This window comes from Salmo trutta, unplaced genomic scaffold (assembly GCF_901001165.1).
Source record: "Salmo trutta unplaced genomic scaffold, fSalTru1.1, whole genome shotgun sequence".
NCBI classification, from domain to species: Eukaryota; Metazoa; Chordata; class Actinopteri; order Salmoniformes; family Salmonidae; genus Salmo; species Salmo trutta.
In genome coordinates, this window is record NW_021823154.1 from 239,166 (window position 1) to 256,390 (window position 17,225).

Genomic DNA, 17,225 nt, shown 5'->3' on the forward strand with positions numbered 1-17,225 from the left:
ATTTTTCTGCGTCATTTTTGGACAGAACTTTTCCGATTTTTGCAATGTTACAAAGATGGAAAAAGCTGCCCTTGACATATTCTTGATATGTTCGTCAAAAGAGAGATCAGGGTGCAGAGTAACGCCGAGGACAAACCATCCACAGAGACAAACTGATACCTTTCTGATAGATAAGATCTAAACCAGGTCAGAACTTGTCCGTGTAGACCAATTTGCGTTTCCAATCTCTCCAAAAGAATGTGGTGATCGATGGTATCAAAAGCTGCACTAGGAGCACAAGGACAGATGCAGAGCCTTGGTCTGACGCCATTAAAAGGTCATTTACCACCTTCACAAGTGCAGTCTCAGTACTATGATGGGGTCTAAAACCAGACTGGAGCGTTTCGTATACATTGTTTGTCTTCAGGAAGGCAGTGAGTTGCTGCGCAACAACTTTTTCTAAAATTTTTGAGAGGAATGGAAGATTCGATATAAACCAAACTTTTTTTTTTTTTTTCTCTGGGTCAAGTTTTGGCTTTTTCAAGAGAGGCTTTATTACTGCCACTTTTAGTGAGTTTGGTAAACATCCGGTGGATAGAGAGCCGTTTATTATGTTCAACATAGGAGGGCCAAGCACAGGAAGCAGCTCTTTCACTAGTTTAGTTGGAATAGGGTCCAGTATGCAGCTGGAAAGGTTTAGAGGCCATGATTATTTTCACAGAGATACAGGATTAAAAAAACTTGAGTGTCTCCCTTGATCGGAGGTCCTGGCAGTGATGTGCAGACACAGGACAACTGAGTTTTTGGAGAAATACACAGATTCAAAGAGGAGTCCGTAATTCGCTTTCCAATGATCATGATCTTTTTTTTGTCTAAGAAGTTCATGAATTCATCTGCTGAAGTGAAGGTCATGAAGTACAAAGTTTTCTTGTTTGTTGTCCTAGGCTACATGGCTAAAATGCTCGCTAGCCTAACTTCCATTCATGGGCAACATTAGCTAGTTAACATTAGCCTTCTACATCTAGCTACATATTGAACTTCTATCCTCTCAGGCCAGGGGCAAAACAATGTATGAATTAATGGTTGGATCGGAATCGAAGTTATAATCATTAGCCATTACGGAGAATTAAGTACAACAATTAAGTAAAGAAAATATCAACGGAGGCTAAATACTCGCTGGCTTCAACGCTACAGGTCGGCAACAATGTCATACTCTTTTGGACCACACAGCATCAGATACATGGTCTACACATAGAGGGACAGAGGGGCGCTGTTTCGCTCACTCTGATTCTTTCTTCGGTGAGATACGTTCAGCTTCTTGCCAATTGAAGGAAAATTCAGAAACGCAGAGACACTAAAGATACATTATTTATATATATATAAATAAATACAATTGGGGGGGGGGGGAGCCTGGCTTCACACACACACACACACACACACACACAGACACAGACACACACACACAGGTGGGGTATTAATATCTCTTTTCTACCCTGGTTAGAATTCTCTCTTCTCCTTATTTTTGTCTCCTCTCTAGGTCTCTTTTTCTCTTCAATTCCTCCCCTCTCTCCTAACCTCCTCTCTCCTAACCTCCTCTCTCCTAACCTCCTCTCTCCTAACCTCCTCTCTCCTAACCTCCTCCCTCTCCTAACCTCCCCTCTCTCCTAACCTCCTCTCTCTCCTAACCTCCTCTCTCCTAACCTCCTCTCTCCTAACCTCCTCTCTCTCCTAACCTCCTCTCTCCTAACCTCCTCTCTCTCCTAACCTCCTCTCTCCTAACCTCCTCTCTCCTAACCTCCTCTCTCCTAACCTCCTCTCTCTCTCTCTCCTAACCTCCTCTCTCCTAACCTCCTCTCTCTCTCCTAACCTCCTCTCTCCTAACCTCCTTTCTCCTAACCTCCTCTCTCCTAACCTCCTCTCTCCTAACCTCCTCTCTCCTAACCTCCTCTCTCCTAACCCCCTCTCTCCTAACCTCCTCTCTCCTAACCTCCTCTCTCCTAACCTCCTCTCTCCTAACCTCTCTCCTAACCTCCTCTCTCCTAACCTCCTCTCTCTCCTAACCTCCTCTCTCCTAACCTCCTCTCTCCTAACCTCCTCTCTCTGCCTCTCTCTCTCCTAACCTCCTCTCTCTCTCTCCTAACCTCCTCTCTCCTAACCTCCTCTCTCTCTCTCCTAACCTCCTCTCTCCTAACCTCCTCTCTCTCTCTCCTAACCTCCTCTCTCTTTCTCTCCTAACCTCCTCCCTCTCTCCTAACCTCCTCCCTCCTAACCTCCTCTCTCTCTCTCTGTCTGTCTGTCTCTCTCTCTCTCTCTCTCTGTCTCTCTCTCTCTCTCTGTCTCGCTCTCTCTCTCTCTCTCCTAACCTCCTCTCTCTCTCTGCCTCTCTCTCTCTCCCTCTCTCCTAACCTCCTCTCTCTCTCTGCCTCTCTCTCTCTCTCCTAACCTCCTCTCTCTCTCTGCCTCTCTCTCTCTTTCTCTCCTAACCTCCTCTCTCTCTCTCTCTGCCTCTCTCTCTCTCTCCTAACTTCCTCTCTCTCTCTGCCTCTCTCTCTCCTAACCTCCTCTCTCTCTCTGCCTCTCTCTCTCTCTCTCTCCTAACTGCCTCTCTCTCTCTGCCTCTCTCTCTCCTAACCTCCTCTCTCTCTCTGCCTCTCTCTCTCTCTCTCTCCTAACCTCCTCTCTCTCTCGGCCTCTCTCTCTCTCTCTCTCTCCTAACCTCCTCTCTCTCTCTGCCTCTCTCTCTCTCTCCTAACCTCCTCCCCCCTCGCTCTCTCAATCCCTCTCTCTTTCTGTTTCTCTCTGTTTCTTTTATTTATTCACGAGACAGTTGAATGGTCAGAGTGGATGAAGGAGATATGAGAAAACATTAACATAGACACCTGCCTCTCACCTCCATTAACATAGACACCTGCCTCTCACATCCATTCAAGCGCAGGCAAACACACACACGCAACACACACAGAACACACACACACACACAGACATGCACACCACCTAGTATGTGAGTGGTGACTGGCCAAATCACAGACATCTTCACCACAGAGATACAATAAGATTCTGTTTCTGTTGTCTTCAACAGTGTAGTGAAAACATTTCTGACTGTGGTCCTCTGTAGCTCAGCTGGTAGAGCATAGAGCTCGCAAGGCCAGGATAGTGGGTTTGATTCCCGGGACCACCTGTATGTTAAATGTATGAACACATGACTGTAAGTTATGCTAAATGACATATATTCATATTATATTGATAGTGTTGTCTGTATGGGGAAACTAAATTATATATATTATTATTATATTGATAGTGTTGTCTGTATGGGGAAACTAAATGACATATTATTATTATATTGATAGTGTTGTCTGTATGGGGAAACTAAATTATATATATTATTATTATATTGATAGTGTTGTCAGCATGGGGAAACTAAATTATATATATTATTATTATATTGATAGTGTTGTCAGTATGGGGAAACTAAATTATATATATTATTATTATATTGATAGTGTTGTCAGTATGGGGAAACTAAATTATATATATTATTATTATATTGATAGTGTTGTCAGTATGGGGAAACTAAATTATATATATTATTATTATATTGATAGTGTTGCCTGTAACATTGTAGTAATAAAGTGTCCTGTCCTCAGTGTTTAAACTCTATTCAATAAGGTGTCCCCGTCCTTTAAACTCTATTCAATAAGGTGTCCCCGTCCTTTAAACTCTATTCAATAAGGTGTCCCCGTCCTTTAAACTCTATTCAATAAGGTGTCCCCGTCCTTTAAACTCTATTCAATAAGGTGTCCCCGTCCTCAGTGTTTAAACTCTGTTCAATAAGGTGTCCCCGTCCTCAGTGTTTAAACTCTGTTCAATAAGGTGTCCCCGTCCTCAGTGTTTAAACTCTGTTCAATAAGGTGCTCCTTTGCTTGAATGTTTTGGTGTTGTACATGAAGGACCCCATATCCTCTCCCTTCAGATGTGTGTGTGTGTGTGTGTGTGTGTGTGTGTGTGTGTGTGTGTGTGTGTGTGTGCGTGCGTGCGTGCGTGCGTGTGTGTGTGTGTGCGTGCAATGCTTGTTTATAGGGATTCTCCTTTCATGTTGTTCATTCAGGCGATGTTGCATTAATTAAACACTCTTTGATAATAATTTCACAGCATCTCTGATTAGAATCACATTTGGTTGTTCTGACACCTCCCCCTCGTCTCTATGGTAACACAGCCCAACCGCCCCTTGATGTGTGGACCAATCAGGATGCGGTCAACAGGAGACGAGAGGATTTAGGGTGTATCCTTCATTACAGGCTCCTAATACCAGGTCTAGGATCAGTTATATAACACATATATTCTTCATTACAGGCTCCTAATACCAGGTCTAGGATCAGTTATACAACACATATATCCTTCATTACAGGCTCCTAATACCAGGTCTAGGATCAGTTATAAAGCACATATATTCTTCATTACAGGCTCCTAATACCAGGTCTAGGATCAGTTATACAACACATGTATCCTTCATTACAGGCTCCTAATACCAGGTCTAGGATCAGTTATACAACACATATATCCTTCATTACAGGCTCCTAATACCAGGTCTAGGATCAGTTATACAACACATATATTCTTCATTACAGGCTCCTAATACCAGGTCTAGGATCAGTTATACAACACATATATCCTTCATTACAGGCTCCTAATACCAGGTCTAGGATCAGTTATACAACCCCACATATCCTTCATTACAGGCTCCTAATACCAGGTCTAGGATCAGTTATACAACACATGTATCCTTCATTACAGGCTCCTAATACCAGGTCTAGGATCAGTTATACAACACATATATCCTTCATTACAGGCTCCTAATACCAGGTCTAGGATCAGTTATACAACACATATATCCTTCATTACAGGCTCCTAATACCAGGTCTAGGATCAGTTATACAACACATATATCCTTCATTACAATGCAAAACTGAACGTAGATCAGTGTGTGTGTGTGTTGTGTTGTGTGTGTGTGTGTGTGACAGCTTGAGCTCCAGTAGCATCAAAGGAGCACCTGTCAAGCATGGAACACTACATGATGCTGTCAGTATACCACTGTCTTGATGAACCAGAATGGAACACTACATGATGCTGTCAGTATACCACTGTCTTGATGAACCAGAATGGAACACTACATGATGCTGTCAGTATACCACTGTCTTGATGAACCAGAATGGAACACTACATGATGCTGTCAGTATACCACTGTCTTGATGAACCAGAATGGAACACTACATGATGCTGTCAGTATACCACTGTCTTGATGAACCAGAATGGAACACTACATGGGGCTGTCAGTATACCACTGTCTTGATGAACCAGAATGGAACACTACACTACATGAGGCTGTCAGTATACCACTGTCTTGATGAACCAGAATGGAACACTACATGATGCTGTCAGTATACCACTGTCTTGATGAACCAGAATGGAACACTACATGATGCTGTCAGTATACCACTGTCTTGATGAACCAGAATGGAACACTACATGATGCTGTCAGTATACCACTGTCTTGATGAACCAGAATGGAACACTACATGATGCTGTCAGTATACCACTGTCTTGATGAACCAGAATGGAACACTACATGGGGCTGTCAGTATACCACTGTCTTGATGAACCAGAATGGAACACTACACTACATGGGGCTGTCAGTATACCACTGTCTTGATGAACCAGAATGGAACACTACATGGGGCTGTCAGTATACCACTGTCTTGATGAACCAGAATGGAACACTACATGGGGCTGTCAGTATACCACTGTCTTGATGAACCAGAATGGAACACTACATGATGCTGTCAGTATACCACTGTCTTGATGAACCAGAATGGAACACTACATGATGCTGTCAGTATACCACTGTCTTGATGAACCAGAATGGAACACTACAAGATGCTGTCAGTATACCACTGTCTTGATGAACCAGAATGGAACACTACATGATGCTGTCAGTATACCACTGTCTTGATGAACCAGAATGGAACACTACATGATGCTGTCAGTATACCACTGTCTTGATGAACCAGAATGGAACACTACATGATGCTGTCAGTATACCACTGTCTTGATGAACCAGAATGGAACACTACATGATGCTGTCAGTATACCACTGTCTTGATGAACCAGAATGGAACACTACATGGGGCTGTCAGTATACCACTGTCTTGATGAACCAGAATGGAACACTACATGATGCTGCCAGTATACCACTGTCTTGATGAACCAGAATGGAACACTACATGATGCTGTCAGTATACCACTGTCTTGATGAACCAGAATGGAACACTACATGATGCTGTCAGTATACCACTGTCTTGATGAACCAGAATGGAACACTACATGATGCTGTCAGTATACCACTGTCTTGATGAACCAGAATGGAACACTACATGATGCTGTCAGTATACCACTGTCTTGATGAACCAGAATGGAACACTACATGATGCTGTCAGTATACCACTGTCTTGATGAACCAGAATGGAACACTACACTACATGGGGCTGTCAGTATATTAGTTACATATATTATATTATTATATTATAATAATAATATTATTATTATATATTATATTAGTACTAGAATGGACTAGCGTCCTGTCCAGGGGGTTTACTTGACTAACTTACTCCTCACATTACAGCGTGTGTCTGAAGTGCAGGTGTAACCTTACGGTCGTAGGACTGCTATGCAACAGTAGGTTAATATAACTGAGAGACAAGAGCTTGTCGAGAATCAATACACAACAGTCTGTTGTCGACACACCATGAACAGGCTGAACTAACTAGTGTAGAGAGAGAGAGAGAGAGAGTGAGAGAGAGAGTGAGAGAGAGATAGAGAGAGAGAGAGAGAGAGGGGCAGGATTATTGTGAAATAACATTTCTATAACCCTCCCCTGTATAACGGGCTGAACTAAATAACGTAGAGAGAGAGAGAGAGTGAGAGAGAGAGAGAGAGGGGCAGGATTATTGTGAAATAACATTTCTATAACCCTCCCCTGTATAACGGGCTGAACTAAATAACGTAGAGTGAGAGAGAGAGTGAGAGAGAGAGAGAGAGGGGCAGGATTATTGTGAAATAACATTTCTATAACCCTCCCCTGTATAACGGGCTGAACTAAATAACGTAGAGAGAGAGGGAGAGAGAGAGAGAGAGAGAGAGGGGCAGGATTATTGTGAAATAACATTTCCATAACCCTCCCCTGTATAACGGGCTGAACTAAATAACGTAGAGAGAGAGAGAGAGAGAGAGAGAGAGAGAGAGAGGGGCAGGATTATTGTGAAATAACATTTCCATAACCCTCCCCTGTATAACGGACTTGTCCCGTTCAGCGCAGAGCTTTAGTCTTGTCCACAGTGTCGCTGCTCGAAACAGCCAACCAGGGAGGAAATCCAGCAGCAGTCAGGACTGTCTCTATCTATCAACATGATCATCATAATAGAAGATAAGGTGAGATGCCGTTCCTATATCTTTATCATTACTAACCAGTTTACTGTAGATATAGTTAGATTAGGCGACAACCAGACCTGCTGGAAATGGGTCAGGACGGACAGGCACGTTGTTGCAAACCTCTCGCTTTACCATGTTTTTAGTTTTTCAATAAATAAAACTAGCTACCGTTCGCTAGTTACTTTACTTAGCGACTTGAACAGATGCACACATTACATTTGAATGAAAAATGTGCATTTTTGTGAATTGAGATAACTGGGTAGCAGTGGTCTAGTGAGGGCAGTGGGTTCACCCAAACCATATTCGCCATGTTGACGTCTCACCATTTTAATTCAACACAACTCAAAACGATACTATTAAAACACGATAATTATTTAATACAGCTAACACATTTTAGTGTGTTTTTTATTTGTATAAGAACAGTTAGCTAGAAGGACATGCTGTTATGAGATATTCATACCGACTCGTCTTTCTCCGTTTTTCTGGTAACGGGCCCCGGCCTTTAACGGGAATAACCGCAGAGTAATTCACCGGGTGTTTCACGGTACTTTCAGCCCTACCTAGTCTAGATATTACAGGCCCTGAGGTTACAAAATGGTTTAAAACGTTTAGGCAACAACTGCTACTTATATACAATGAATGGTTGGTGTGATTTAGCAAAGGCTTTTTATTTTTACTATAGTTGCATTAAACAGCAAGTCAGACTTTGAGCCAGTGCTAGTTAACATGCTAGCTAGCCGGTTTAGCTACATTTTGTCGTTTTTATTAGCATCGCTCCATCTTGTCAGTCTGTACATTAGACAGATAACGTTAGCTAACATGCTAACCATGTGTTTGATGTGTTTCTACCATGTGCTTGGTTCATGCTATACGTCCCGTAACACGTGGCTCAAAGTGTGGGCACCACAGATCAACAATCATGTGTCAAGGATGAGTATTTTAGTTAGCTAACCATGTCGTTAAAAGACAGAACTAAAGTAAAGATTTATCCGACATTTATCCCCGTCTGTCGGTCTGCCCGCAGGCTCATTCATTCGGTACTCGGTACCGCCGTTCTTCTTCTTCCATGACGGTTTAAGGTCGTTGGTTGGTTCCCAATAAATGTTGCGTTACCGCCACCTGCTAGACTGGTGAATAACCTCCCTTATAATGTGCTTAAATACCCTACCATCTAACCCTACACTAAACCCTACCACACTACTGCACTATTTATATACCCTACCATCTAACCCTACTCCACTATTTATATACCCTACCATCTAACCCTACTCCACTATTTATATACCCTACCATCTAACCCTACTGCACTATTTATATACCCTACCATCTAACCCTACTCCACTATTTATATACCCTACCATCTAACCCTACACTAAACCCTACCACACTACTGCACTATTTATATACCCTACCATCTAACCCTACTCCACTATTTATATACCCTACCATCTAACCCTACTGCACTATTTATATACCCTACCATCTAACCCTACTGCACTATTTATATACCCTACCATCTAACCCTACTCCACTATTTATATACCCTACGATCTAACCCTACTGCACTATTTATATACCCTACCATCTAACCCTACTCCACTATTTATATACCCTACCATCTAACCCTACACTAAACCCCACCACCCTACTCCACTATTTATATACCCTACCATCTAACCCTACTCCACTATTTATATACCCTACCATCTAACCCTACTGCACTATTTATATACCCTACCATCTAACCCTACTCCACTATTTATATACCCTACCATCTAACCCTACTGCACTATTTATATACCCTACCATCTAACCCTACTCCACTATTTATATACCCTACCATCTAACCCTACTGCACTATTTATATACCCTACCATCTAACCCTACTGCACTATTTATATACCCTACCATCTAACCCTACTCCACTATTTATATACCCTACCATCTAACCCTACTCCACTATTTATATACCCTACCATCTAACCCTACTCCACTATTTATATACCCTACCATCTAACCCTACTCCACTATTTATATACCCTACCATCTAACCCTACTCCACTATTTATATACCCTACCATCTAACCCTACTCCACTATTTATATACCCTACCATCTAACCCTACTCCACTATTTATATACCCTACCATCTAACCCTACTGCACTATTTATATACCCTACCATCTAACCCTACTGCACTATTTATATACCCTACCATCTAACCCTACTGCACTATTTATATACCCTACCATCTAACCCTACTGCACTATTTATATACCCTACCATCTAACCCTACTCCACTATTTATATACCCTACCATCTAACCCTACTGCACTATTTATATACCCTACCATCTAACCCTACACTAAACCCTACCACCCTACTGCACTATTTATATACCCTACCATCTAACCCTACACTAAACCCTACCACCCTACTCCACTATTTATATACCCTACCATCTAACCCTACACTAAACCCTACCACCCTACTGCACTATTTATATACCCTACCATCTAACCCTACTCCACTATTTATATACCCTACCATCTAACCCTACACTAAACCCTACCACCCTACTGCACTATTTATATACCCTACCATCTAACCCTACTGCACTATTTATATACCCTACCATCTAACCCTACTGCACTATTTATATACCCTACCATCTAACCCTACTCCACTATTTATATACCCTACCATCTAACCCTACTGCACTATTTATATACCCTACCATCTAACCCTACTGCACTATTTATATACCCTACCATCTAACCCTACTGCACTATTTATATACCCTACCATCTAACCCTACACTAAACCCTACCACCCTACTGCACTATTTATATACCCTACCATCTAACCCTACTGCACTATTTATATACCCTACCATCTAACCCTACTGCACTATTTATATACCCTACCATCTAACCCTACACTAAACCCTACCACCCTACTGCACTATTTATATACCCTACCATCTAACCCTACTCCACTATTTATATACCCTACCATCTAACCCTACACTAAACCCCACCACCCTACTGCACTATTTATATACCCTACCATCTAACCCTACTCTAAACCCCACCACCCTACTGCACTATTTATATACCCTACCATCTAACCCTACTGCACTATTTATATACCCTACCATCTAACCCTACTGCACTATTTATATACCCTACCATCTAACCCTACACTAAACCCTACCACCCTACTGCACTATTTATATACCCTACCATCTAACCCTACTGCACTATTTATATACCCTACCATCTAACCCTACTCCACTATTTATATACCCTACCATCTAACCCTACTCCACTATTTATATACCCTACCATCTAACCCTACCGCACTATTTATATACCCTACCATCTAACCCTACTGCACTATTTATATACCCTACCATCTAACCCTACTCCACTATTTATATACCCTACCATCTAACCCTACTGCACTATTTATATACCCTACCATCTAACCCTACACTAAACCCCACCACCCTACTGCACTATTTATATACCCTACCATCTAACCCTACTCCACTATTTATATACCCTACCATCTAACCCTACTGCACTATTTATATACCCTACCATCTAACCCTACACTAAACCCCACCACCCTACTCCACTATTTATATACCCTACCATCTAACCCTACACTAAACCCCACCACCCTACTGCACTATTTATATACCCTACCATCTAACCCTACTGCACTATTTATATACCCTACCATCTAACCCTACTGCACTATTTATATACCCTACCATCTAACCCTACACTAAACCCACCACCCTACTGCACTATTTATATACCCTACCATCTAACCCTACTCCACTATTTATATACCCTACCATCTAACCCTACTGCACTATTTATATACCCTACCATCTAACCCTACTCCACTATTTATATACCCAACCATCTAACCCTACACTAAACCCCACCACCCTACTGCACTATTTATATACCCTACCATCTAACCCTACTGCACTATTTATATACCCTACCATCTAACCCTACTCCACTATTTAAATACCCTACCATCTAACCCTACACTAAACCCCACCACCCTACTGCACTGTTTAAATACCCTACCATCTACTCTACTCTACTCTAACCCTGGAAACCTCAACTTGCCTCTCTCTCAAACGGGACATTTCCGATCCCCAGCTCCATGGGCACCTCTACAGTTAACACATTCCACTACTTTCCCCAATGCTAAACATTATTTTGTCTCATCGTCTTCTGTACACTTCTCACACCTAGGAACCGCCCTCTTACACACTGCTGCCACCTGCCCATAAGCTTGACACCTGTAACAACGTAATGTATTGGGCACAAAAGCTGGTACACAAAAGCTGGTACGCGCTGTCTGAGTCTCGCCGCCCTGTCTGAGTCTCGCCGCCCTGTCTGAGTCTCGCCGCCCTGTCTGAGTCTCGCCGCCCTGTCTGAGTCTCGCCGCCCTGTCTGAGTCTCTCCGCCCTGTCTGAGTCTCGCCGCCCTGTCTGAGTCTCGCCACCCTGTGTCTGAGTCTCGCCGCCCTGTCTGAGTCTCGCCGCCCTGTCTGAGTCTCGCCGCCCTGTCTGAGTCTCGCCGCCCTGTCTGAGTCTCGCCGCCCTGTCTGAGTCTCGCCGCCCTGTCTGAGTCTCGCCGCCCTGTCTGAGTCTCGCCGCCCTGTCTGAGTCTCGCCGCCCTGTCTGAGTCTCGCCGCCCTGTCTGAGTCTCGCCGCCCTGTCTGAGTCTCGCCAAACGACGAGCATCACAAACACCGGGGAATCTTCCCCTTCTGTCGGTCACCTTTTGCATTTACTGCTATCCCAGTAAACACTCCATTCAACGGAGCTCTTTTCTTGAGAGCAAAATAATTCACATCTCATTGCCCCCATTTGTTTAACGTGGAGCGTCTGCTCTCTCTGACCAGCAGAAACACAAACTATTAACACAAGACCACTTCTGGTTACCCTCACTGATTCCACCCAACTCTGTTTCCACCCACCCTGAAACCTCAAATGGATCAGCCAAAAGGCAAGGGTCCCCCACCCCCCCAAAATGTCACTCCAACTGTCAGACTCATGTTTATCCTGATCCTTGGTGCAAGACTGTAGTACCATTAAACAGGAAATGGCTGCTTCTTGTTCTTCTATGGTATCATGGAGGTGCGTGCCACTACCTACTGTGTTGGGGTGTGATGTCACTCATGGTGTGACTTTCATTGGTATTTTTTTCATTTAACCTTTATTTAACTAGGCAAGTCAGTTAAGAACACATTTCTTATTTACAATGACGGCCTAACCCGGACAAACCCTAACCCGGACGACGCTCGGCCAATCGTGCGCCGCCCTATGGGACTCCCAATCACGGCCGGGTTGTGATACGGCCTGGAATCGAACCAGGGCCTGTAGTGACGCCTCTAGCACTGAGATGCAGTGCTTTAGACCGCTGTGATACAGCCTGGAATCGAACCAGGGTCTGTAGTGATGCCTCTAGCACTGAGATGCAGTGCTTTAGACCGCTGTGATACAGCCTGGAATCGAACCAGGGTCTGTAGTGATGCCTCTAGCACTGAGATGCAGTGCTTTAGGCCGCTGCGCCACTGTTGTTCGTGATTCTATATCGCTCATGGTCTGACTAATTCTGTTCATCATGACTGATTCCTATATCTCTGAGCCTCTCTGAGCCTCTCTTATCCTCTCTGAGCCTCTCTATCCTCTCTGAGTCTTTCATAGCCTCTCTGATTCTCTCTATCCTCTCTGAGCCTCTCTGGGCCTCTCTGAGCCTCTCTAGCCTCTCTGGGCCTCTCTATCCTCTCTGAGCCTCTCTGGGCCTCTCTATCCTCTCTGGGCCTCTATCCTCTCTGGGCCTCTATATCCTCTCTGAGCCTCTCTATCCTCTCTGAGCCTCTGGGCCTCTATCCTCTCTGGGGCTCTCTATCCTCTCTGGGCCTCTCTATCCTCTCTGGGCCTCTCTATCCTCTCTGGGCCTCTATATCCTCTCTGAGCCTCTCTATACTCTCTGGGCCTCTCTGGGCCTCTATATCCTCTCTTATCCTCTCTGAGCCTCTCTGGGCCTCTCTTATTGTCTCTGAGCCTCTCTGAGCCTCTCTCTGTACCTGGCATCCACCAAATACTGCATTGTGTTCTCCCCCACAAGTACAGCACTTAACCTTCCCATTACTTCCTCATTCACCGTAATCATGTGCTCCTCCATCCTCGGAATGTCTTTCCATTTCCTTTCCACTGAGCAGCTACATGCCCCGTTCTTTGGCATTTTAAAACGCTGCAGTGCTTTATGGGACAAATTCTCTTGACATTGGAGCTAATGAATCCTTTCTGTTGAGGCCGAAACCTCAGCATCACTGATAGGCTTTTCACTTCCTCCAGCATCACTGATAGGCTTTTCACTTCCTCCAGCATCACTGATAGGCTTTTCACTTCCTCCAGCATCACTGATAGGCTTTTCACTTCCTCCAGCATCACTGATAGGCTTTTCACTTCCTCCAGCATCTCTGATAGGCTTTTCACTTCCTCCAGCATCTCTGATAGGCTTTTCACTTCCTCCAGCATCACTGATAGGCTTTTCACTTCCTCCAGCATCACTGATAGGCTTTTCACTTCCTCCAGCATCACTGATAGGCTTTTCACTTCCTCCAGCATCTCTGATAGGCTTTTCACTTCCTCCAGCATCACTGATAGGCTTTTCACTTCCTCCAGCATCACTGATAGGCTTTTCACTTCCTCCAGCATCACTGATAGGCTTTTCACTTCCTCCAGCATCTCTGATAGGCTTTTCACTTCCTCCAGCATCTCTGATAGGCTTTTCACTTCCTCCAGCATCACTGATAGGCTTTTCACTTCCTCCAGCATCACTGATAGGCTTTTCACTTCCTCCAGCATCACTGATAGGCTTTTCACTTCCTCCAGCATCTCTGATAGGCTTTTCACTTCCTCCAGCATCACTGATAGGCTTTTCACTTCCTCCAGCATCACTGATAGGCTTTTCACTTCCTCCAGCTTCACTGATAGGCTTTTCACTTCCTCCAGCATCACTGATAGGCTTTTCACTTCCTCCAGCATCACTGATAGGCTTTTCACTTCCTCCAGCATCTCTGATAGGCTTTTCACTTCCTCCAGCATCACTGATAGGCTTTTCACTTCCTCCAGCATCACTGATAGGCTTTTCACTTCCTCCAGCATCACTGACAGGCTTTTCACTTCCTCCAGCATCTCTGATAGGCTTTTCACTTCCTCCAGCATCACTGATAGGCTTTTCACTTCCTCCAGCATCACTGATAGGCTTTTCACTTCCTCCAGCATCACTGATAGGCTTTTCACTTCCTCCAGCATCACTGATAGGCTTTTCACTTCCTCCAGCATCACTGATAGGCTTTTCACTTCCTCCAGCATCACTGACAGGCTTTTCACTTCGTTCCAGCATCTCTGATAGGCTTTTCACTTCCTCCAGCATCACTGATAGGCTTTTCACTTCCTCCAGCATCACTGATAGGCTTTTCACTTCCTCCAGCATCACTGATAGGCTTTTCACTTCCTCCAGCATCACTGACAGGCTTTTCACTTCCTCCAGCATCACTGACAGGCTTTTCACTTCCTCCAGCATCACTGATAGGCTTTTCACTTCCTCCAGCATCACTGACAGGCTTTTCACTTCCTCCAGCATCACTGACAGGCTTTTCACTTCCTCCAGCATCACTGACAGGCTTTTCACTTCCTCCAGCATCACTGACAGGCTTTTCACTTCCTCCAGCATCTCTGATAGGCTTTTCACTTCCTCCAGCATCACTGATAGGCTTTTCACCTCCTCATGACCTTCTTTCGTACCGATCAACCTGTTGGTTTCCCGTCACTCTGCCTCCCTTCACATGGTTCTTTAATATCACACATCCAGGCTGCATCACATCACGGCTGCGATTGAGAGTCCCCCATAGGGTGGCGAGCAATTGGCCCAGCGTCGGTCCGGATTTGGCCCGGGTTTGGCCCTGGGGGGGTAGGCCGTCATCGTAAATAACTATTTGTTCTTAACTGACTTGCCTAGTTTAAATAAAGGTTTAAATAAAATAAAAAACGAATCTGTGGGCATAGATATTGGGAACCCAGTGATGAGCCTCCTCTACCTGGGTAAAGGTAAGGCATAATAACCAGAGACATTACTTTTTTCCCATTTTAATCTTTTTCCATTTGCAGAATCTTCCCTTGTTGAGTCTGACTACCACAAAATATTAGCAATCTACCCATTTTCCAATGAAACGGGCTAGTTTGACTTCTGGCTACTCAATCCCCTGTGTTTTAATCACAGAGTCGTGGTAACATGAAGGATGTACCTCAGGGGGGGTGTTGGAGCTGTAACATTAGTCTTTAATCACAGAGTCGTGGTAACATGAAGACCTCAGGGGGGGTGTTGGAGCTGTAACATTAGTCTTTAATCACAGAGTCGTGGTAACATGAAGACCTCAGGGGGGGTGTTGGAGCTGTAACATTAGTCTTTAATCACAGAGTCGTGGTAACATGAAGACCTCAGGGGGGGTGATGGAGCTGTAACATTAGTCTTTAATCACAGAGTCGTGGTAACATGAAGGATGTACCTCAGGGGGGGTGTTGGAGCTGTAACATTAGTCTTTAATCACAGAGTCGTGGTAACATGAAGACCTCAGGGGGGGTGATGGAGCTGTAACATTAGTCTTTAATCACAGAGTCGTGGTAACATGAAGGATGTACCTCAGGGGGGGGTGTTGGAGCTGTAACATTAGTCTTTAATCACAGAGTCGTGGTAACATGAAGGATGTACCTCAGGGGGGGTGATGGAGCTGTAACATTAGTCTTTAATCACAGAGTCGTGGTAACATGAAGACCTCAGGGGGGGTGTTGGAGCTGTAACATTAGTCTTTAATCACAGAGTCGTGGTAACATGAAGACCTCAGGGGGGGTGTTGGAGCTGTAACATTAGTCTTTAATCACAGAGTCGTGGTAACATGAAGACCTCAGGGGGGGTGATGGAGCTGTAACATTAGTCTTTAATCACAGAGTCGTGGGAACATGAAGACCTCAGGGGGGGTGATGGAGCTGTAACATTAGTCTTTAATCACAGAGTCGTGGTAACATGAAGACCTCAGGGGGGGTGATGGAGCTGTAACATTAGTCTTTAATCACAGAGTCGTGGTAACATGAAGGATGTACCTCAGGGGGGGTGTTGGAGCTGTAACATTAGTCTTTAATCACAGAGTCGTGGTAACATGAAGACCTCAGGGGGGGTGTTGGAGCTGTAACATTAGTCTTTAATCACAGAGTCGTGGTAACATGAAGGATGTACCTCAGGGGGGGTGTTGGAGCTGTAACATTAGTCTTTAATCACAGAGTCGTGGTAACATGAAGACCTCAGGGGGGGTGATGGAGCTGTAACATTAGTCTTTAATCACAGAGTCGTGGTAACATGAAGACCTCAGGGGGGGTGTTGGAGCTGTAACATTAGTCTTTAATCACAGAGTCGTGGTAACATGAAGACCTCAGCGGGGGTGTTGGAGCTGTAACATTAGTCTTTAATCACAGAGTCGTGGTAACATGAAGACCTCAGGGGGGGTGATGGAGCTGTAACATTAGTCTTTAATCACAGAGTCGTGGTAACATGAAGACCTCAGCGGGGGTGTTGGAGCTGTAACATTAGTCTTTAATCACAGAGTCGTGGTAACATGAAGACCTCAGGGGGGGTGTTGGAGCTGTAACATTAGTCTTTAATCACA

At 44.3% G+C, this 17,225-nt stretch overlaps 1 protein-coding gene across 1 annotated transcript in view; it reads left to right on the plus strand.

Annotated features, from left to right (window-relative positions):
• Positions 1-7,241: 7,241 nt before the first annotated feature.
• The window catches only part of LOC115189475 (thioredoxin), a 15,851-nt gene continuing 5,867 nt past the window's right edge, over positions 7,242-17,225 (plus strand). The window contains exon 1 of the mRNA XM_029748092.1: positions 7,242-7,461. Within this exon, the coding sequence (XP_029603952.1) occupies positions 7,438-7,461 (24 nt within the window). The 5' untranslated portion in view covers positions 7,242-7,437. The remainder of the gene's footprint in view (positions 7,462-17,225) is intronic.